Below are 22,548 nucleotides of genomic sequence, written 5' to 3' on the forward strand. Positions count from 1 at the left end.
GGCATTGCAGCTGGAGGGGAAGTCAAGAGGAACTTGGTTCCTCTATGATTTCCCGGGTCACTGGGTAAGCTACCATTCGTTTGAATGTTGCCACCTCATATGACTCTGGCAGCCATGTTGGGTCAGGCAGAGCCTAATTAAAGTGGCTGTAAACCCGTTTAAAACCACTTTAAACTACAGGCAAGCCTATAATTAGGCTTGCCTGTAGCTGCACTGGATATATCCTAAACCTGCACGGTTTAGGAGATATCCCTGTATTTGCATGTGCCGACGTCATGCGGAAACATGCGCACTTAAGCCAAGTTGTACTGTGCCGGTCAAGTGACGTCATCGCGGCTCCGGCCAATCACAGCGCCGGAGCCGTGATACCCGGAAGCAAGCCCCGGGCGACATGTCGGCGGCCTGAGGGGGAGACGAGGATGGCTGCGGGGGCTTCGTTCTCGGGTAAGTAATTCATAATGAGCTAGTATGCTATGCATACTAGTTCATTATGCCTTTATCTTGCAAGGTGTGTTTTTAGTTTTTGTTTTTTTTTTCGCAGGAGGGTTTACTTCCTCTTTAAGGCCCTGGCTCTCAGGCTTGGCACGCATTTAAAAAAAAACAAAACAATATTTTTTACTTTTTTGCTATAATAAATACCAAAAAAAAATGTTAAAAAACAAATTTCTTCATCAGTTTAGGCCGATATGTATTGTTCTACATATTTTTGGTAAAAAAAAAAATCGCAATAAGCGTATATTGATTGGTTTGCGCAAAAGTTATCACGTCTACAAAATAGGGAATAGATTTATGGAATTTTTTTTTTTTTTTACTAGTACTGGCGGTGATCTGCGATTTTTTTAGCGGGATTGCGGTGGACAGATCGGACACTTTTTTGACACTTTTTTGGGACCATTGACATTTATACAGCAATCAGTGCTATAAAAATGCACTGATCACTGTATAAATGACACTGGCAGAAAAGGGGTTAACACTAGGGGGCGATCAAGGGGTTAAGTGTTCCCTAGGGAGGTGTTTCTAACTGTGGGGGGAGGGGACTGACTAGAGGAGGAGGGAGATCGCTGTTCATGATCACTAGGAACAGACGATCTCTCTCTGCACTCCCCTGTCAGAACGGGGATCTGTTTGTTTACACTGGCAGATCCCCGTTCTGCCTCTCTGTGGAGCGATCACGGGTGGCAAGCGGACATCGAGTCTGCCAGACCCGCTGATTGGCTCTCCCCGCTAGCGAATGGGCCAGATCGCCATGTACACGATGGGGTTTTACAGATTGCGTATACAGACACCGTAACATAGAAAAGGCAGTTCAAATGCAGTTGAGGAGTCACAGTACAGTCAATAATGCCGCAGCTCGTGTAAAGCTCAAAAGTAGGGTTGCCACCTTTTTCTTCAAGCCAAATCCGAACACTTTAGCAGCCTGGGGCACCTTTGGGTGCCCCCAATGAGAGTAGTAATGCGGCACGCATAGCATGCTGCAGCGAACAGTGGGTGTGGCCAAATTGTTCTTGCTGACATCATCTCCCCCCCCCCCAGACGGCCGCCCGCAGCTCCCGGATGGCAACAGATTTGTGGGTGACTATCTTGGTTACTTGGGGAACCACAGCCCGGTCTGAATAATGTGTCCGGGTTTTAGACCACCTGAAACCCGGACACATGATTCAAAACCCGGACTGTCCGGGTAGATCCTTACTCAAAAGGCCTACAATGTTAGCATTCTATCAAAAGTCCATGAAAACTTCCCAAACAACAGAACAGAGGCTGCTTTAACCAAGAGCCTTCCACAAGTTGCCTCCCAGAGACCTGTGCCCATTGTATTTTTTTTTTATACCAAAATAATTCCCTCTAACAATTGGGACTATTATTAGGCAGGAAAACAGTTGTGAGCCCTTTTGTATAAAAAAAATAATAATTCAAGTAACTTTTTTGATACAGATGCATAAAACGCAGATAAAACGGCTCAGTATACATTCAGTGAGTAATCAGAAAACCTTGACCGTAATATCCACAGAAGCCTAAGCATCTCTGAGGCTGCATTCACACCTGAGCGTAGCGTCATTGAGAATTTTTAGTGTGTTTTTTTTTGTTGAGTGGTTTTATGCGTGATTTTGGTGCATTTTTATGAGCGACTTCAGCTTTTAAGACAGCCTTTTTTTAAGCTTTGCCGTTTTTTTTATTAACCAATAGAGAAAACGATCATCTGTTGCATCATTTGTTGCCAGGTATTTCAGCTTTTTTAGCTTTTCCATTAGTTTTTATTTTTTTTTTTTTTATTATTATTATTTTTTTTTGCGTGGTTTTCTGCGTGATTTTTTGCATGGTTTTCTGCGTGATTTTTTGCGTGGTTTTATGCACGACTTGAGCTTTTAATACAGTGTTTTTTTAAGCTTTGCCGTTTTTTTATTAGCCAATAGAGAAAACTGTCTTCTGTTGCATCAGTTTTTTTTTTATTATTAATTTTTTTTTTTTCATTAGGGTAAGGGGTTAGAGTTAAGGTTGGGGTTAGGGTAAGGATTAGGGCTATTTATTTATTTTTTTGTTAGGGTGTTAATACTACTACTATCAACAATAATAATAAATAAATGTAAAATAAACACAAAAATAAATAACAATAATCATTAAAAAATAATAAATGTAAAAAATTAATACTAAGTAATAATAAATACACAATTAACCCCTAATTTTAAGGTGTTTGTTACCCTAAAAAAAAAAATGGATACTGTTCTTTTAAAATGATAAATAACAGCACAGTGCTTGTGCTGTGTAATTTGGCCCTTTGTGTCACCTGAAATACCTGGCTGATCCTGCCTGGTTTTGCCCTCACCCCTGTAAACTGACCCTGGTTTATCATGGCTGCTGAGCCCTGACACTGTGGTCAGTTTACGTGCCTCCGTCATCCGCAGCAATGCTCTGTCCTTCTCTGTCCCCTCTCCCCCCTCCCCTCCCGGCCTGTCGGCTCTGTATCAGAGCTGTACCTCCCTTCTGCTGCTAAAAAACCTTAGTGATTATCCCGCAATCCCCTGTCTTCCATAATGCTAAGTGTCTTATATATGTGCCTTATTAAAAAAATGCTGTTTTATACTGTACCTTATTTGCTAGCGGTGCTCACGTGACCGGCTGCCTCTCTCCTCCCCTCCCTCTGATTGACGTCAGCGGGGGATTATTGGCCCCTCCCACTCTAGCTGTCGGATCAGGAGAGGGGAGAGCCGGCCGGTCACGTGAGCGCCGAGCAGCGCTAGCAAATAAGATATAGAACAGCATTTTTTTTTTATAAGGCACATATACAGGACACTTAGCATTAAGGAAGACAGAGGATTGCCTGATAATCACTAAGTGGGTTTACAACCATGTTAACCCCTAACCCTTAAAAAAAAAAAAAATAATAAATAACTAAACACCCTAACACAAAATAAATAAATACAAATAATAATAATTATTATTATCAATAATAATGTATTTTTTTTCTTTTTTTTTTTTTTTTTTTTTTTAAGGTTAGGGGTTAATTATTATTTATGTATTATTACAAATGTTTAATTTATTTTATTCTTTTATGATGATTTTTAGTTTATTTGTGTATTTATTTTACATGTATTTATTCATATACTGTATTATAACTATTTGATTTTTTACATTTTTTTTTCATTTGAGCAGAAAGTCACGCAAAAACGCACGACAAAAATGCGTAATTGCGCACAAAACCGCAATTTATTTCTATGGTTATAAAAATGCGCCAAAAACACTCAAATCTGCTACAAAAAAAGCTCCAGATCTTTTTTGAGCTTTAGGCGTTTGGCTTCAGGTGACTTGGAGTGGAGATGTAAACCGTCTCCATAGAGAATAATTGTTTTTTTTTCCTCCTCCAGCCTTTTGGAGCTTCGAGCTCCATGCTACAAAACGCTGAGGTGTGAATGGGGCCTGAGTGTTCTCTGATGCGATGAGGTGGAGAGAAGGAGCAGTGATGTCACAATCTCCACTTCGTCTAATCAGAGAACGCCTTGTAGTCATTGAAAAAAATACATGTGTTCTTTAAATGGCAGCAGCACAAAGCAAGTGCCCCCCCTGTGGTCAGTGTGCAGAGGGAAAGCTGCTTGGACAGAACGTGAGCCGGGCCGGAAAGATCACAGATTTCACTATAGTGGTGCCAACTACTACACTGATTATCACCTTCCAAAGGGGCCCCTCAGGTATGAGATATACATACAGTGCCTTGAAAAAGTATACATTTTGCACATTTTGTTATGTTACAACCAAAAACATAAATGTATTTTATTGGGATTTTATGTGATAGACCAACACAAAGTGTCACATAATTGTGAAGTGGAAGAAAAATGATAAATGGTTTTCAAAATGTTTTACAAATAAATATGTGAAAAGTGTGTGTGGGGGGGGGGCATTTGTATTCAGCCCCTTTTACTCTGATACCCCTAACTAAAATCTAGTGGAACCAATTGCCTTCAGAAGTCACCTAATTAGTAAATAGAGTCCACCTGTGTGTAATTTAGTCTCAGTATAAATACAGCTGTTCTGTGAAGCCCTCACAAGTTTGTTAGAGAACCTTAGTGAACAAACAGCATCATGAAGGCCAAGGAACACACCAGACAGGTCAGGGATAACATTGTGGAGAAGTATAAAGCAGGGTTAGCTTATAACAAAATATCCCAAGCTTTGAACATCTCACGGAGCTCTGTTCAATCCATCATCCGAAAAATGGAAAGAGTATGGCACAACTGCAAACCTACCAAGACATGACCGTCCACCTAAACTGACCGGCCGGGCAAGGAGAGCATTCATCAGAGAAGCAGGTCCATGGTAACTCTGGAGGAGCTGCAGAGATCCACAGCTCAGGTGGGAGAATCTGTCCACAGGACAACTATTAGTCGTGTTCTCCACAAATCTGCCCTTTATGGAAGAGTGACAAGAAGAAAGACATTGGTGAAAGAAAGTCATAAGAAGCCCTGTTTGTAGTTTGTGAGAAGCCACGTGGGGGACACAGCAAACATGTGGAAGAAGGTGCTCTGGTCAGATGAGACCAAAATTGAACGTTTTGTCCTAAAAGCAAAACGCTATGTGTGGCGGAAAACTAACACTGCACATCACCCTGAACACACCATCCCCACCGTGAAACATGGTGGTGGCAGCATCATGTGGTGGGGATGCTTTTCTTTAGCAGGGACAGGGAAGCTGGTCAGAGTTGATGGGAAGATGGATGGAGCCAAATACAGGGAAATCTTAGAAGAAAACCTGTTAGAGTCTCCAAAAGACTTGAGACTGGGGCGGAGGTTCACCTTCCAGCAGGACAACGACCCAAAACATAAAGCCAGAGCTACAATGGAATGGTTTAGATCAAAGCATATTCATGTGTTAGAATGGCCCAGTCACAGTCCAGACCTAAATCACATTGAGAATCTGTGGCAAGACTTGAAAATTGCTGTTCACAGACGCTCTCCATCCAATCTGACAGAACTTGAGATATTTTGCAAAGAAGAATGGGCAAAAATGTCACTCTCTAGATGTGCAAAGCTGGTAGAGACATCCCCAAAAAGACTTGCAGCTGTAATGGCAGAGAAAGGCAGTTCTACAAAATATTGACTCCGGGGGGCGCCATACAAATGTACCCCACACTTTTCACATATTTATTTGTATAAAATGTTGAAAACCATTTATCATTTTCCTTCCACTTCACAATTATGTGCCACTTTGTGTTGGTATCACATAAAATCTCAATAAAATACAATTACCGTATTTATCGGCGTATAACACGCACCCCAAATTTAGGAGGGAATTTTAAGGAAAAAAAAACTTTTAGGAGGGAAGTTGAAGGGAAAAAAACTTACATTGAAATGCCCATCATTGCAGCCTTCTCAGTGCAGCCTTGCCCCAGTGCAGCCATGTCAGTGCAGCCATGTCAGTGCAGCATTGTCAGTGCAGCCTTGTCAGTGCAGCCTTGTCAGTGCAGCCTTGTCAGTGCAGCCTTCCCCAGTGTCCATTGCAGCCTTATCCCAGTGCAGCCTTGCAGCTCGCAGTTTGAAAATGGCGCCGCTCCCCTGCGATCCTGTGATCCCCTGCGATCCTGAGCTTCAAAATCGCCGACCGCGATTTGAAAATGGCGCCGCCGGCGCCAAAATACACAGAGCCGGTCCTCGGCTCTTCTCGGCGGCTCTCGTTCACTTTCGGCTCCACTCGTAGTCCCCCCCGGTATGGGCGTGATTGTGAGCGGAGCTATCCGAACCTAGCCGAGTACACTCGGCTAGGTTCGGGAGGCGCTCGAGTGAAGCCGAAAGTGGCCGAGAAGAGCCGAGGACCGGCTCTGTGTATTTCGGCGCCATTTTCAAATCGCGGTTGGCGATTTTGAAGATCTGTCAGCTCAGGATCGCAGGGGATCGGCGTATAACACGCACCCGCGATTTTCCCCTGATTTTAAGGGAAAAAAAGTGCGTGTTATACGCCGATAAATACGGTAAGTTTTTGGTTGTAACATGACAAAATGTGGAAAATTTCAAGGGGTATGAATACTTTTTCAAGGCACTGTAAGTACTATTCATAGGTATCAATTTTAATTTGTTAATAATATTAATGTTTTTAATCGAATATATCATGTTGTTTTATGAATCATTACAAATGTTTGCATTACGTATGTGCCTTTTGTGAGTGGTAGCCAGAGCCTGAATTAACATTGTTGGATATGGATGTGGGCCATTGGTTTGGCGGGGAGACAATTGGACTGTCATGCTGTTGTGTTGGGAAGAACACAGAACGCCTCTGTTTGCTTCTGCCTGTGTGTGCCACTCTTGGCCGGCTCCCATTTTTTTTTTCCTTTTCGCTCATCCCTCATCCTTTTGCATGCTGCTTTATGCCCTCGCTCGCTGTATGTGCTTTGAGGTCCTCATTAACATAGAGCTGTCTCTGGACTTTTTCTTTTACACAAGGACTGCGAGTGTCAAACCCTGAGTTTACTCTAATTAGTCTAATTATGTCTTCTATAGAACTCTCTTCCGTTAAAAAAAAAAAAAAAAAAAACTATAGACTAGCACTGGGACATAATAACCCTCTTTATTTGCTAATGGTTATTTTCGCTGTAAAATGACAATGTGTATTTTCCCGTGACATTTCTGTTTTCTGTTTTCTTGGCCAATTATACAAATTTACGGCAGAAAACTTGGTAACAACCATCAGAAATAGTACCTGGAGTTTTTAGCATATCCACAAAGACACTGGTAGATAGTTACTATAGCGTGAATAAAATCATTTTTAATATTGTAGGGTCTATTTATAAAAAAAGAAAATCACGGTGCCAATGTGTCCAGTATGAATAATCCCCGTAATTTGCCTAATAACTATTTTCTATGATTGCCAGTATAGAGCAGATTTCTCACAGGCCCCGTAGATTTGTCCCGGGTTCTCCTCCCAAGTGGGTCTAAAGGGCAGCCAGGCACACGGCAGCACCGACAGTTTCCAAACTCAATAATCGGGCAGAGTTAAAGCTCGTTGAACTTGGTTGGGGTGCAAGGTGAGCTTTGGAATACTGCAAATTTAGTGCACAAAAGTTACAGAGGACACTCTTTGCCTTGACTACACTCTTCAGCAGGGGTCTTCAAACTACGGCCCTCCAGTTGTTCAGGAACTACAATTCCCATCATGCCCTAGTCATGTCTGTGAATGTCAGAGTTGTACAATGCCTCATGGGATGTGTAGTTCTGCAACAGCTGGAGGGCCGTAGTTTGAGGATCCCTGCTCTTCAGCATGGGCGTTGCTAGGTCTACAAAAGATCTGGGGCTAGAGCTCATAGCAGCGGTCACCAATCTTTTTTCAGGCTTTGTGGATTGTCACTTGCCACCAGATGTGGATTGTCACTTGCCACCGTCACCTGCCACCATTTGCAGATTTTCACGTCACCTGCCACCAGATGTGGATGATCGCCTGCCACTTGCCATGCCAGCCAGTGCCACCAAATGTGGACTGTCACTGGATTGGTGGCAGACTGGCAGCACTGGTCCGTTTAGTTCTGAGTGAGGGCAGGTGATGCGGGGCGGGCAGTGAGAGATGATGTCATCTCGCTGCGCCCCGCCGCACCTCGCTCCTACAATGAAGAGGCCCAGCTGTGAGGGCGGAAGAGCAGTGATGCGGGGCGGGCGGAGAGAGATGATGTAATCTTTGCTCATCTGTCCGCTCGCTTCTCTCATCCGCTTGCCCGGCTCTCTCGTGCAGCCCGCCTGCTCACCGCACCCGTGGCCCAGCTGTAGAGAAGCCACGGCCCACTGGTTAGGAAGGGACCCCTGCGGAAAAAGACTTGGGGCTATGGGCTCCAGATTCAGGGCTATAGCCTCAATAGCCACCCCCTAGTGATGCCACTGCTCTTCAGGATAATACCCCTCTTGGCAAACAATAGGAGAACAGCAACTCAGGGACTCCAAGCACGGGGAAAGTCCCAATTCAGCAACACTGTAGCAGATGCTCAAAGAGTTAGAACAGTCACTAGGATCCCTATACTCACAATGGCCCCATATACTTGGATAAACTTGGATAATCTGCGATATATAATCCACTAGATATACTTTGATAATCCATTGTCAGACAGACCCTTCTCCTGTGAGGTTCCCAGTCCAGATCCTTAGTGAACCCCCTTTTTGAATTGGTTCCAGCTCCTCTCAAAAAGGAGACCTTGATGAACTCCTGAAGACTTCAGCTACTCTGCCCAGAAGCCCTTCAGGCTGGGTCTTCTCCTCCTGCTGCTCCAGGCCCCAGTCTGTTTATGCACTCATTGGGCATCCTCTCTCCTAGGGATTGGCTGTGGTCAGTAGGAGGAGAAATAGTGCCCCTACATTGGTATTAGTGGGAGGATAGTGCTCCATCATTGGAATAGGTGGAAGAAATGGTGCCCCATCATTGGTGTCTGCGGGAGGAATAGTGTCCCATCGTTGGTGGTAGTGGAAAGAATAGTGTCCCATCGTTGGTGGTAGTGGAAAGAATAGTGCCCCATTGTTGGTTTCAGTAGGAGGATTAGTGCTCCATGATTGGTGTCAGTGGATGGAATAGCGACTAATTTTTTTGGTATCTCTGGGAGGAATAGAGCCTGATTGTTGGTGTCAGTGGGAGGAATAGTGCCCCATTGTTGGTGTCTGTGGGAGGAATAGTGTCCCATCGTTGGTATCAGTGGGAGGAATAGTGCCCCATTGTTGGTGTCAGTTGGAGGCTCAGTGCCCCATCGTTGGTATCAGTGGTAGGAATAGTGCCTCATCATTGGTGTCAGTGGAAGGAATAGAGCCTGATTGTTGGTGTCAGTGGGAGGAATAGTACCCCATTGTTGGTGTCAGTTTGAGGCTCAGTGCCCCATCGTTGGTATCAGTGGTAGGAATAGTGCCTCATCATTGGTGTCAGCTGAAGGAATAGTGCCCCATCATTGGTATCAGTGGGAGGAATAGTGCCTTGTCATTGGTGTCAGTGGAGGTAATAATGTCCCATTGTTGGTGTCAGTAAAAGTAATAGTGCCCCATCATTGGTATCAGTGAAAGGAATAGTGCCCCATCATTGGTATCAGTGAAAGGAATAGTGCCCCATCATTGGTACCAGTGAAAGGAATAGTGCCCCATCATTGCTGTCAGTGGCATTCATGACCACATGAATATTCACGCCAAGGGTCTGCCTCTTCCAACCCACTTTATTGTAGAATCCACTAGAAGACAGGGGGAAGCAGTTGAGCCTGCAACCAGTGACACCCAGAACAGCCAAAAATAAACACACACCGTTCCAATGATTACAGAGAAGCTAAAGAACTACATTTACCTAAACTTCTCTAGCAACCTATTCTGGGAGGGTGCTACATCACACCATCATCTAGTGGCCATAATGTGGTATTTACCGGAAATAACTCGGTAAGGAAGATCCTGCATTATGACCACTAGATGGAGCTGAAGATTGTGCAAAAAAATATATATTGGGCAAATTACGATTATTTGTGAGGGCTGTGCGAATGTTTGAGACATTCTCACTAATTCTTTTTTTTTATAAATAGACCTCTTACTGCAGTGTGTAGGTCACACCTTACTTCATATAGGTACACTTTCTATTTGTTTTTTACATAACAAGATTAACTTCTCCCCAGAGAATGATGCAAGAGAAACGATACAATTATTGAGCAAGAAAATGTATTCTGCAAGAAAATTGTGAATTTCAACACGACACAAATGAGTTCAGTGTGAACAATAACCTGGTGCCCGTATAGGGGCTTGCCACATCCATTGTGCCCCGGACAGGGCAAACCTCTGCCACCAGAACTAAGGTTGTGCCACAACTTGACATTCCATTGGCACAAATTCATTACACAATATAATAAATAGTGATGGTTATCTTTAAGCTACTAAAACACACGAGCCATCAACCCAGTAACAGTTACTGTTTCCGTAAACCAGTAATGCTGTGCTGGTGATTGTTTCCCACCGGGATTTTTACCAGTTTAACTCCACCGCCACTGAGAAACCATAGACATGGCACAGACATTGGGGTCTATATACAAAAGGCAAATAGGCTGTTCACTTTGCAAAGGGCATTTATCTATATAGCTTAGTGTGGGGGGGTCTCCAAACTTAGAGAAAAGGCCCCCAGTTTACTGTTCTTCAGATTTTAGGGGGTCCGGACTGTGACCAGTGGGAGTAGAAAATGCCCCAAAATCAGCGGGAATAGACTGTGTCTCAGGCCTGGTGGTCAAAGGGAGTAAAAACAATTTGGTGTGTTCATTTTGGAGGAGAAATAGTGCCCCATCATTTGTATTAGTAGGAAGGATAGTGATCCATCATTGTTGTCAGTGTGAGGAATAGTACCCCATTGTTTGTGCTAGTGGAAGGAATAGTGCCCCATCATTGGTGTCAGTGGGAGAAATAGTGCCCCATCATTGATGTCAGTGAGAGGAATAGTGCTCCATCGTTGGTACCAGTGGGAGGAATAGTGTCCCACTATTGGTGCCAATGGAAGGAATAGTGGCCCCATTGTTGGTATCTATCAGTGGGAGGAATAGTGCCCCATCATTGGTGTTAGTGGGAGAAATAGTGCCTCATCATTTGTTTCAGTAGGAGGAATAGTGCACCATAGTTGGTGTCAGTGGGAGAAATAGTGCCTCATTGTTGGTGTCAGTTGAAGGAGTAGTACACCATCCTTGCTGTCAGTGGGAGGAATTATGCCCAATTATTGGTGTTAGAGTTAGGAATAGTGCCCCATCATTGGTGTGAGTGGGAGAAGTAGTGCCCCATCATTGGTGTCAGTGAAAGGAATAGTGCCCCATTTTTGGTGTCAGTTGAAGAAATAGTTCACCATTGTTGGTGATAGTGGGAGGATAGTGCTTCATTGTTGCTGTCATTGGTAGGAATTATGCCCCATTATTGGTATTAGCGGGAGGAATAGTGTCCCATCATTGGTATCAGTGGGAGGAATCGTGCCCCATTGTTGGTATCAGTGGGAGGAATAGTGCCCCATTATTGGTATTAGCAGGAATAGTGTCCCATGGGCCTAAACGCAAGCAAAGAGCCACATCCAGGCCCGCAGGCTGCAGTTTGGAGACCACTGGCTTAGTGAATGAGATGAAGCTCTGCTGACTTCCATCATCCGATCATGTGCAAGCCAAAATACTGTTTTGTTTTATTTTCCTTGCATGTGATTGGGTGTTCTTTGCAAAGGGACTTTTACCACATTCACTAAGCTAAGGAAAAATTCCCTTGCAGCCCATTTGCCTTTGGTAAATCCTCCCCACTGTGTCAAATGATTATTCTGTAAATTGCTTTTAATGAATAGTGCCATTGAGAGCTGCACCTGCATTGATGATTCGGTTTTATTCACTGCATCACAGTTGGGCATTGAGTTATGTAATGAGTGTTGTAGCGAAATTTGAACACTTGCCCTTGAACACAGTGAATACTTGAAGAGCATGCCTGGGTATAAGGGAAAAAGATTTCTATATTTATTGGTTAGGTTGCCGGTTACAGTGCTATTCTATAAAAATACAGTTTGTCAGGTAGGGTTAGCCATAGGGTGTTCCTGCAGTTCCAAGTTTGTAGTACATATAGCTTTGCTCTAGAAGACAACGCCGCAGTCCAGCCTTCTCTAACAACCTCCATCCACATTGTTGCCCCTTACTTACCACTTCTTGGTATTGATCATTTTTACCCATAGGGCTCCCCCCCCCCCCTTCCCATTTTTGTCCCTGCTGCCTCCTGAGCTCCAGTCTGTCCCCCATTTTCTTTTTGACTTGTTTTTGTTGCTTTTTGCAGATTGTATGAAAGAGTCAGGGTGCAGCGCCAGCACCTGCTCACTAAGCAGCAGTGAGAACCCTTATGCCACCATTACAGACCCCCCCGCGCAGCACTCCAAACACTCAGAGAACAGCTACGTGGAAATGACCTCACCTGTCCATACAGATGCCCCATACTCAGATATACCACCCTCATCCAAAGCTAACAAAAATGTGTATGACGTGGGTAAGTGCCAGTCTCTGTGCTAGCTAGCAAATGTGCATGACACTCTGTCATCTGGACTTGGCAGAACCTGCCAGCTGTCTCTTTGCTTTTCTGCTTCTTGTCCCACTGACCAGTCACTTTCCTTCCCTTTCCCTTCCCATATATAGATATATAATGTTTCATCACCTGTGAAGATAGGAAGCAGTTGTATCCTAGCTGCAACCAGCTCTTTAGGGCTAATCAGATAAATGGGGTTGAGTAATAGTTAGGCTTTAGTCAAATTGGCTGTCTTAGGCTTAATGTACACGGGACGCTAAGGCAACCTCCTCACAACGATTTTTTTGACAGCTCGAAACCGGCATTTCAAAACGCCCGTTTTGCCGCGTTTGCGTCTAGGAGCGTTTATTTAAGATAACATCATATGACCCTCCCAAAGCCCAAAAAAAAACAGTATTATTTAACTATTTCAGCCATTCTGTGAGACCAGAGTGAGTAGCAGCAGCTGAGATAGCAGCAGTGTACTTGTATCTACCTCAATTGGGGTGCTTTTACTATGGATCCCATAATAAGCATATGTGAGGAAATGCTCCTGACGTTGCTGTTGATGAGGCTGGAAAGACGTCGGAAATTGCGTGTGAGGACCAGAAACCCTAATCCTAACCCTAACCGGAAACCCTAACCCTAACCGGAAACCCTGACCCTAACCCTAAATTTGTTCTTCAAGGGGAAAACCCTAACCATAACCCCCTAACCCTAATAGGAAACCCTAACCGGAAACCCTAACCCTAACTTGTTCTTCAAGGGGAAAACCCTAACCATAACTCCCTAACCCTAATGGGAAACCCTAACCCTAACCCCTAACCCTAACCCTAACCGGAAACCCTAACCCTAAACTTGTTCTTCAAGGGGAAAACCCTAACCATAACCCCCTAACCCTAATGGGAAACCCTAATCCTAACCCTAACCAGAAACCCTAACCCTAAACTTGTTCTTCAAAGGGAAAACCATAACCCCCTAACCCTAATGGGAAACACAAACCCTAATGGGAAGCCATAACCCTAAACTTGTTCTTGTAACTTGTTCTTCAAGGGGAAATCCCTAACCCCCTAATCATTATCGAAGCTACCTAGAATTTAACATGAGGGGAAAATGCAATTAAAAAAGCCAGATATTAAATTTCATGCAACTATGTTTGATCAAGTCGGGGGTGAAGCTCAATGGTGGGGTCATCTGGTTGAAATCTAACAACATATAGGTCAAATTCCAATTATACTTTGGCTTACAGCAATACTAGTGGTGTATTGGATTGGATCATAGGCTCATTCGGGGTATAGGTATATAATCGGTCTATGAAGCCTAGAAAGCAAGTTTTTAAGTGTTTTTTCATCATTTGCTATCATTTTAAATAGGGCAACTTTAACTAAAACGTGGCTAAACGCTGGTACCGCATTTAGCCGCGTTTAGCGGTGTTTTGCGTCTGAAACGTCAGAAACTTCGGCGTCTGAACTCATTTTTTTTACCTTCAAAGAAAAGCCTCTAAATGCAACTGCCTGAAAACGACATTAAACGAACCTGTGTACATGTACACATAAGATAACATTGGATGAGTTCAGGGGCATCTGAAAAAAGCAGCCAACTGTCTCTGAATGTCCGTTTACCAGCAGCAGTGTACATGAGGCCTTAGAGACATGCTCTAAGGGGGTGTCACCTAAATGCCTAATCAGGTTCCCTTTGTCTCATGCAGATCAAAAACTGAAAAAAAAGTTTTTAAATGAAACATCTTCACCTTTTACATCCTAATTTTGTATTTATTTTTGTGCAAAAGTAGTGGCCGCAAGTCAAAGGGGCAGGGCCCATGTCCCTCCATGAAACAAGTAAAAAATCCCGGGGTTTATTTATCCCATTTCCCCTTTCTTTTTATATTATTCTCATGGGATGTGGTGCTAAGGTTGATTGTCCCTGCCCTCTTCATCTAAATTGTAAGTAAAAAATCCTGTTTTCTTACTCATCAATTGATATGGGGTCAGACGGGTTCAGCGACAATTAAAGTAGTCTGATTGAGGGGTGGGAAATGGCAAAAGAAAGGCCAACAAGCCCACAACTAGGGAAAAAAAGTTGTCCCCGAAGGACCTTAGATCCGAAATTGGCACTAATGCAGGTCTGAAAATCCAAATGCTAAAACTTAAAGAATGTGTGAACAGAAGACTAGATGGCAGCCCTGGGAATGGAAAGAGATGACTGGTGCTGAAAATCCCAAGAGGCACATACTGATCTAGTAGGGTGCACCTTGAAATAAAAGGACAGAAAAAAAGTTATCCTTAGCCTATAGGCTTGAGGTGCTTAAGTCTCCTAAAATTGGTGAACTGAGAGGCAGGCTGTCTCTTGGATCCTCAGGAATGATGCAAAGGCATTCAGTCTGAAGGAAAATGTGATCTAGAGATCAACGTGAAAAGCTCATACCACATCCAAACAATGGAAGTAAATGTATTTGAGATGTACTGGAGCAGGACAGAGAGATGGAAGTATAATATGCTGATTAAGATGAAAGGAAGAAACCACCTTAAGCTAAAAGTAGGCTCTAGGCCTCAAGATAACATTGTTTCTGTGCAGAATAAGAAAGGGTTCCCTACAAGATAAGACCTCCAACTCATTAACTTTCCTAGCAGAGGTTATGACAACAAGGTAAAGATCACCTTGTGGATAAGAGCAAAATATCTCTGATAGGATTAAAGGTCCATCTCTGAAGAGCTGAAGCTGAGATCCCATGGGGTCACAGATAGATAACTAGATATACTGTATAGGTGGTAATTTGCAAGCAACCCTCTGTAGAAAGGCCCTTACTAGAAAATGAGAGGCGAGCAGTTTTAAAAGAGAATTTGCAGAGCCGAGATATGGTCCTGATAGTACTTAAGGACAGCAATAAACACAGGCCAGATTGGTGGAAGATCATGATGTGTCCCACAGAGTACTTATTGGGATGAAATGAAATGAAAATACATTTCCTTGCCTTATACCATGCAAAGTATGCTTTCCAAGTGCAATGTAAAAAGTGAGTTTCCTAGCTTTTTGGGAGAATACCAATAACAAACTCAGATAGCCCCTATCCTTTTAGGACCTGGACTCAAACAGCCATGTCGTTAATGTCAGCGAACATGAAGCAGGAAGATAAATTGATCCTTGGGACAAGGGATCCAGGCAATCTGGAAGAGCCTACAGATAGTCTGCCAGAAGCCTGATGAGGTCCAAGTACAACATCCACCTCGGCCATTTCAGTGCGATAAGTATCACCGTAATGCCCTCTGCCTTGAGGAAATGAGGAAGGAGATTCAGAGGAGGAAATGCTTAGTCCAGTTTGGACCGATTCCATGGAGTCACCAGTGCATCCACTGCCATGGCTAGGGGATCCCTGAACCTGGAGACAAAACTTGTTCAGCTCATTGTTAAACCTGGAAGCCAAGAGGTCTGTGACAGAGGTTTTAAAACCCTTTTGGGTGAAGATAATATTCCCCTGAGTCCAGATGTTGATAACTGAGAAAGTCCACATGTCAATTTTCCACACCTGAGATATGCATTGTGGACAGGACTGAAACATAAAGCTCCAGAATGTAGATATAATATCGTCTTGGGTTATAGGTGCATGAAATTGTCCAGAGAATGTCCAACTCAGCCAAAATGTTGAGTTTTCTGGAGTGGAATTGGCATATTGAACTGCCTCAGATGAGAGCACAATCAAGAATTTTCATGCAAAAGCAGAGAGTTGGATGGCTCCTGGACTGCAAAGTCTGGGCATGTGAGCGGAGATTCTGGAGTTTATCTTGCAGAATAACTCTGGACAGAGCAGAATCTAGGTGGAGACCTAGATGCTAAATGCAATGAGTCGACCTCTGTGTGTTCAAGATCCAACCGAACCTTTGAAGCATCTAAACAGGTTCTGAACCGACTGTTCCTTCAGTAAAAGGTAATCTAGTTTTCCAACGACAAGAATGCTCTGTGAGCGCGGCAGAGCAAGCACAAGGGCTAGCACCTTGGTGAAAGCTCAAAGCGCAATGGACAGGCTCGAGAAAAGGGCAACAAACTGTTAGTGCTGTGTGCCCACAGCAAAACACTGGAAAGTAGGCATCCTTGGTGTTCAGAGGCCAGATAATCTCCCAGATGGAGTGAAGTGGAGTCACTGACCTGGTGGTTTCCATGAACAAGTTCCAAAGGAAGGCATTGAGTGCTTTTAGATCCAGAACGGGTCATATGCTTTCTTTGGTTTTGGAAACAGTGAACAGGTTTGAATAAAAACCTTGAAACCTTTCCCATTCTGGAACAATGGCAATGACTCAATGTGAAAGGAGATAAGCCAGAGCAGCATGGAGGTCTGTTAGTTAATGAAGGACCTTGGCAGGTTTGACAACATGAAGGAGTGCAGAGGTAGAAATTCTAGATTCTAGTCCCTGGTAACAATGTATTTTACCTATGCACCAGAGGTACTTTCATTCCAGGTGGTCGAATAGGCTAACAGATGTTCCCTCATTTTGAGAAGTGGTGTTGTCTCCTCATTGTGAGGAAGACTTGCTCGCAGGCTTGGAGGATTTTGGAATCCAAGGTTTGTGATAAAATTGAGTTCCTTGACTTGGACTTGGGTGTGGAAGTCTGGTTTCTTTTGCTGAAGCAAAAAGGTGCTCTTTCCTCCAGTGATGTCTTTTGGTAAAATTGTCCAGGGAGGCACCAAAGAGATGTTTCCATCAAAAGGCCTACAGAGTAAGCACTTTTTGCATTGTTCAACATTTTAACCAAAAACTCTTTCGTACAGCAGAAGATTAATTCTCGATATGAGACATACAGTGTCCACAAGCCCATTACCACATTAGTGTTCTGCAACAGGCACAAGTTCTAATTGTATTAAAATCAGAGGATCAGTTAAGATTGACCCATATGCATTTTTCATATTGTTGGACCATTCCCTCAAGTTTTGGCAAATGGACATGACAGCAATGACATGTTACAAGGCAGGGCCTGCCAGGATTAATCATCCAAAAAAAAGGACAGATAACACTACTTATCTTCAGCTAAGCAGAAGCAACTGCAGCTAGAAGCATGCCAGAGATAGTGTAGAGGAGAAGGTACAGAAGAACATCTGCAACCCCTCATACTGAGTCAGCTATCATGGTAGAGATTTTATACATAAAATCTGACATAGTCACAGAAAATTCCTTCCCATATAATGCATAGGATGAAGCCACATTGGATGGCTCCAGTGAAGCAGGTGGATTTAAGCAAGCAACAATGATCCAGGCTTTCCGCATCAGGTCCATGGGAAGGCCTGCAGGACCTCTCCTCTTGCATTTCTAAACCAACTTACTGCTAGTATGCAAAATATGAAAAGGGTCCCAACAGGGGGAACTTACTATTCAGCTGCCAAAGCAGGAGAGAATATATGGTGGCTGTCTGTGGCCAAGTCACTGTAGGCAGCATCAAGAAGGATTGACCCTGTTCCATGTGAGGAACTGGTGGTGATTTCTCTCATTATGAGAGCAGGAGAAACAGAGAAGTGTGCACCAAGCAATAACTGGTGGCACCAGGAATATGGGCGCATGAGAACACAAATCAGTGTTGAGCAGGAGCATTATATAAAGGGTGCATAACTCATTTGCAGCCATGGTCCCATCCCATAAAGTGCTTGGAATACATACATGTGTCGAAGCACAGAATCTCAATAGGGTAAGCTCATAAAGGAGGTAGCAGGAGACCAAGTAGTATGCCCCAGAGCACACCATACATCGAAAGACTGTTGCAGTTCTGTTTTACTCCAGTTCCAGTGTCGCACGAAGGGAAGTGTTAACCCCTGAGGAAGATAACAGAGGAGACACAGGCAAAGCTCCCAAAGAAAAAGTGGGGCAAGCCCCGACACTTATCGTGGTGGTGGTCTGGAGAGCACTCTATGGCAACAGACACCGCTACAAGGTCCCGGAGACTGCCCATACAGGGCCCAGTGAAAAAGTTCACATTTCAGACAGTATTCGCCCCTCAGGTTGGCATGCTTACAAAGAAGTCTTTAGGGATAGGATTATGCCCAGGAGGTGTATCATGGCCCTAAAACCGATAAAGCTTTCTGCGGCTAACTAACACGGTACATTGGCGGTCTGGAGAGTGCCACAAGAAGAGCCCAGTGCACAAAGGTCACATTACAGGGCAGACCTCGCATCTTTATCATCGTGGGGTCCAGGTATGGCTTCCAAAGCAGCACCAAGAAAAACCCTATATGGAAGACTGCAAAAGGAAGCTGTCTTGGCTCTGCAGTAAGTGAAGAATCTTGATGCAAGATAAAAAAGGATAAAAAGTCTACTTAAATTGATTTGTTTTTCTTGTTTTTTTATCCTAGGATATTAGGGAGAAAAAAAAAACTGAAGCATAATGGAGGGGGGTCATAATAGCTGACTAACAGCTTTTGTTTGCCAGTGTGCAAGTCTCCTGTAGGTGGCAGTATACCCCCAATTTTCTCAGAATCCTTCTTACCCTGTGTCCCTAAATGAACAATTAAAGTGGAATGAAACCCTCCTATCCTTTTCAGCCAAGGAAGCTGCCATCTTGGCCTCTGCGTGATCTGCAACTGCCACGGTGCTGCACATGTGATCAGCTATGACACCAGCTAAGTGATGGTTTGACAGTTTGGTTGAGAGCAGAAGCAAATGTGACAGTTCGCATTCCTGGCATGCCCTAAATGTAAATATTTTGAAACCCTTTAATCGATGGTTTTAGTTCCGCTTGAAAACAGGACTTTACCCATAAAAACAACTTGATAAAAAAATAATGGTCTTTAGCAAGGAACATAAATTCCACATTAATAATTATGCTACCAAAATTAGTGTGTGCTGTAAATTGCCTCCAGCATTGCTCTTGGTTCTTCTTGCTGGAGGCCGCCATTTTTGCTGAAGCCCAGAGCCCCTGAGCAGAACCAATTCATAAAGTGAAACGAAACCCATCCATTTAACAGTTTCAAGAAAAGTTACATTCCTGGAATGCCGGGATTGCTAACTGTCACATTTGCTTGTTTCCTCAAACTGTCAAACCATCAAATGGCTGGAGTCATAACTGATAACATGTACAGCACCATGGCAGTTGCAGATCAAACAGAAGCAGCTTCCTTGGCTTTAAAAGATGGGAGGATTTAATTCCGCTTTGAGGCTGTCAGCAGATCGGCCTCTACAATTTCAGCAGTGCCTAAAAATAGAGAGCAACTGAGCATGTGCAGAGCAGGGTGCAGCAGTGCATTACTGGGTTTTAAACAGTATAGACACTTATTTTTAAAGTTTTTACATAGCTATACCTGCAAAAGGGGCCGGCCTGAGGTCATCTAGCAGGACTTCATTTTCTGACTAAAGTTCCACAGTTTCTCTTCAGACTCCCTGATAAATAAGGCCCACGGTGTTAAAACACAGCATATTGATTTATAAAAACAACTGAAATAGCCCTTCTAAACTAATGTACTCTGAAAAACTTCACCCCAGCTGCTTATTTACTTCAGTAGAACAGTCATGATTTACTCCCACCCTTACTGCTTACTTACTTCAGTAGGGCAACCATGGCCAGCTCGTTGTCTTCATCATCTCCAGGCTGAAATCCTCTTTGCTACTGGATGCAAAGTGAGCCCTCATTGACTTGTATAGGACAATATTCCAAGTATCTGTAGTGTTGAAACTTGGCCCTGTTCAAGTCCAAGGACTGAATGCATAGTCACAGCCAGAGATTAAGAAGATTGTTGCCCAGAGAAGATGAGATTTAAGAGCAGACCACAGCTGTCCTACTGGGTACCGAGATCCATAAACAAGTCTTCTTGTCATGGGGCATTTTTTGGAGTAGCTCCTGACATCCCCCATACCTTCACTACTGAGGTAATTAGACAGCTGGACAGTAACGGCCACTGCATTGGGGGTGCAGGGGCGGCACCCCCCTAATCCATGCTTCTGGCCCCTAATCTACATGCTGGGCACCGGACACATGGATTTCAATAGGGGTTTTTTTTTTGGAAGCTCGTGATTATAGCCTGAGGCTCTAATTGGCTTAAAAAAGGGTGGGCTCAGGGGCGCAGAGCACTGCGCCCGGAGCCCACCCAGTTGTGTTACATGTCATGTATCTTCCTGCTTCTTCTCCAGGCCAATCAGGATGTGGGTCCTAAGACCCGATTGGCCGCGAGTCCTAAGTCCCCATTGGCCAGGGGGAGACTCAGGAGGAGACGCAGTGGGGGAAAGCTGCCGAAGCCGTGACCTGGATGAGGTAAGTGCAGGGCTAGCAGGGGGCCTGGTGGGCTATAAGTGAGCAAAGCGGGGATCGATCGATCAAGCAACGGGGGGTTGTGGGTGGCTGGCTGGGTGGGGGCCGCGGGCCGCCCCCCCCCCCACCAAGAAAATTGAGCACCAGCCACCACTACAGCTGGGGTAGAGGTTAGTGTAGTTAAAGTTATACTTTGCCTGTAATCACTCCTTCCATTAACATTATGATCTATGGAAGATGTTTGGCTGCATATAGACACTCGTGTGAGAGGACCTCAGTCTGTGTGGATTTCAAGGGGCAAAAATTCAGATTAAAGGCTATTTCTTTCATTGCTGCATGTTTGACCTAAACCCGGCTTGTCCCCTGTGTTCTAATCTACCCTTTCTCTAGAACTTTAGATTCAAGGTTCAGTCCTTCCTCAACGGATATTTCAGTGTTTGCCAGATGTTGGTCAGGGACAGAAGTATTGAGATTCTACACTTACACTTTCAGTGGTCGAAGATTTCATAATCCATATACCAAAAAGACTGAATGGAACTTTGATTATGCCTCCAATGGTGACAATCACAAGTCATTAAAATGTATACAAAAATTGTATTACATAATTTCATCATTAAAAAAAAAAACATAGGGTAAGAAACACGCATTAAAGTACAATACAGTATAAAAAACAGGTATAGGGGGTCAAAATGAGGTCAATATATTGGTCTACATGTTTCGCTGGGTTCCCTGATTCATCAGGACCTCTAAGAACCTCAAAATTTGTTCAGAAAACTTTATTTTACTTTAATGTGTATTTCTTTGTATGTATTCTTTATAGATAGATAGATATATATATATATATATATATATATATATATATATATATATATATATATATATATATATATATATATATATATATAATTATTATTATTATTATTATATTTATTTTCTATTTTATTGTTTATATTTTAATGATTTGTGGTTGTCTCTATTGGAGGCATTATCAAAATCCCATCCAGTCTTTTTGGTATATTGTTTATTCCTCTGGGGATGATGTCTCTCATAGTATAATTTTCAATCCATCTTAACAGTACACCTAAATGTTTATTAATCTATTGAGTTTTCACATTCCCTGCAGGGTTTGTAATCTACACTATATTATCAAAAGTATTGGGACACCTGCCTTTACACGCACATGAACTTTAGTGGCAAATCAGTCTTAGTCCGTAGGGTTCAATATTGAGTTGGCCCACCCTTTGCAGCTATAACAGCTTCAACTCTTCTGGGAAGGCCGTCCACAAGGTTTAGGAGTGTGTCTATGGGAATGTTTGACCATTCTTCCAAAAGCGCACTTGTGAGGTCAGGCACTGATGTTGGAAGAGAAAGCCTGGCTCGCAGTCTCCACTCTGATTCATCCCAAATGTGTTAAGGTCAGGACAGTCAAGTTCGTCCACCCCAAACTTGCTCATCCATGTCTTTATGGACCTTGCTTTGTGCACTGATCCAAATCATTTGATGGAGGGGGGATTATGGTGTGGGGTTTTTTTCAGGGGTTGGGGTTGGCCCCTTAGTTCCAATGAAAGGAACTCTTATGCCGCGTACACACGGTCAGACTTTTCGTCTACAAAAGTCCGACGGACGCCGACGGACTAAAGTCGGCTGACAATCTGATCGTGTGTGGGCTTCGCCGGACTTTCAGCGGACTTTCCCAGCCTCAAATCTGACGGACTTTAGATTTGAAACATGCTTCAAATCTTTACGTCGTAACTACGCCGGACCCAGAAATCCGCTCGTCTGTGTGCTAGTCCGACGGGCAAAAACCCACGCTAGGGCAGCTATTGGCTACTGGCTATCAACTTCCTTATTTTAG

The 22,548-nt window shown here is 43.6% G+C and overlaps 1 protein-coding gene across 5 annotated transcripts in view; it reads left to right on the forward strand.

The window, feature by feature from the left end:
* MEGF11 (multiple EGF like domains 11) overlaps nt 1-22,548 on the forward strand; it is an 838,162-nt gene that overhangs the window by 792,975 nt on the left and 22,639 nt on the right. For 3 of the 5 annotated variants that reach the window (XM_073618306.1, XM_073618307.1, XM_073618308.1), the window contains one exon: nt 12,252-12,458. The exons of the other annotated variants lie outside the window; for them this stretch is intronic. In XM_073618306.1, coding sequence (XP_073474407.1) covers nt 12,252-12,458 — 207 coding nt within the window. The remainder of the gene's footprint in view (nt 1-12,251; nt 12,459-22,548) is intronic. 5 annotated transcript variants of the gene reach the window in all.

Source organism: Aquarana catesbeiana, linkage group LG03 (assembly GCF_042186555.1).
Source record: "Aquarana catesbeiana isolate 2022-GZ linkage group LG03, ASM4218655v1, whole genome shotgun sequence".
In the NCBI taxonomy this organism is placed as follows: Eukaryota; Metazoa; Chordata; class Amphibia; order Anura; family Ranidae; genus Aquarana; species Aquarana catesbeiana.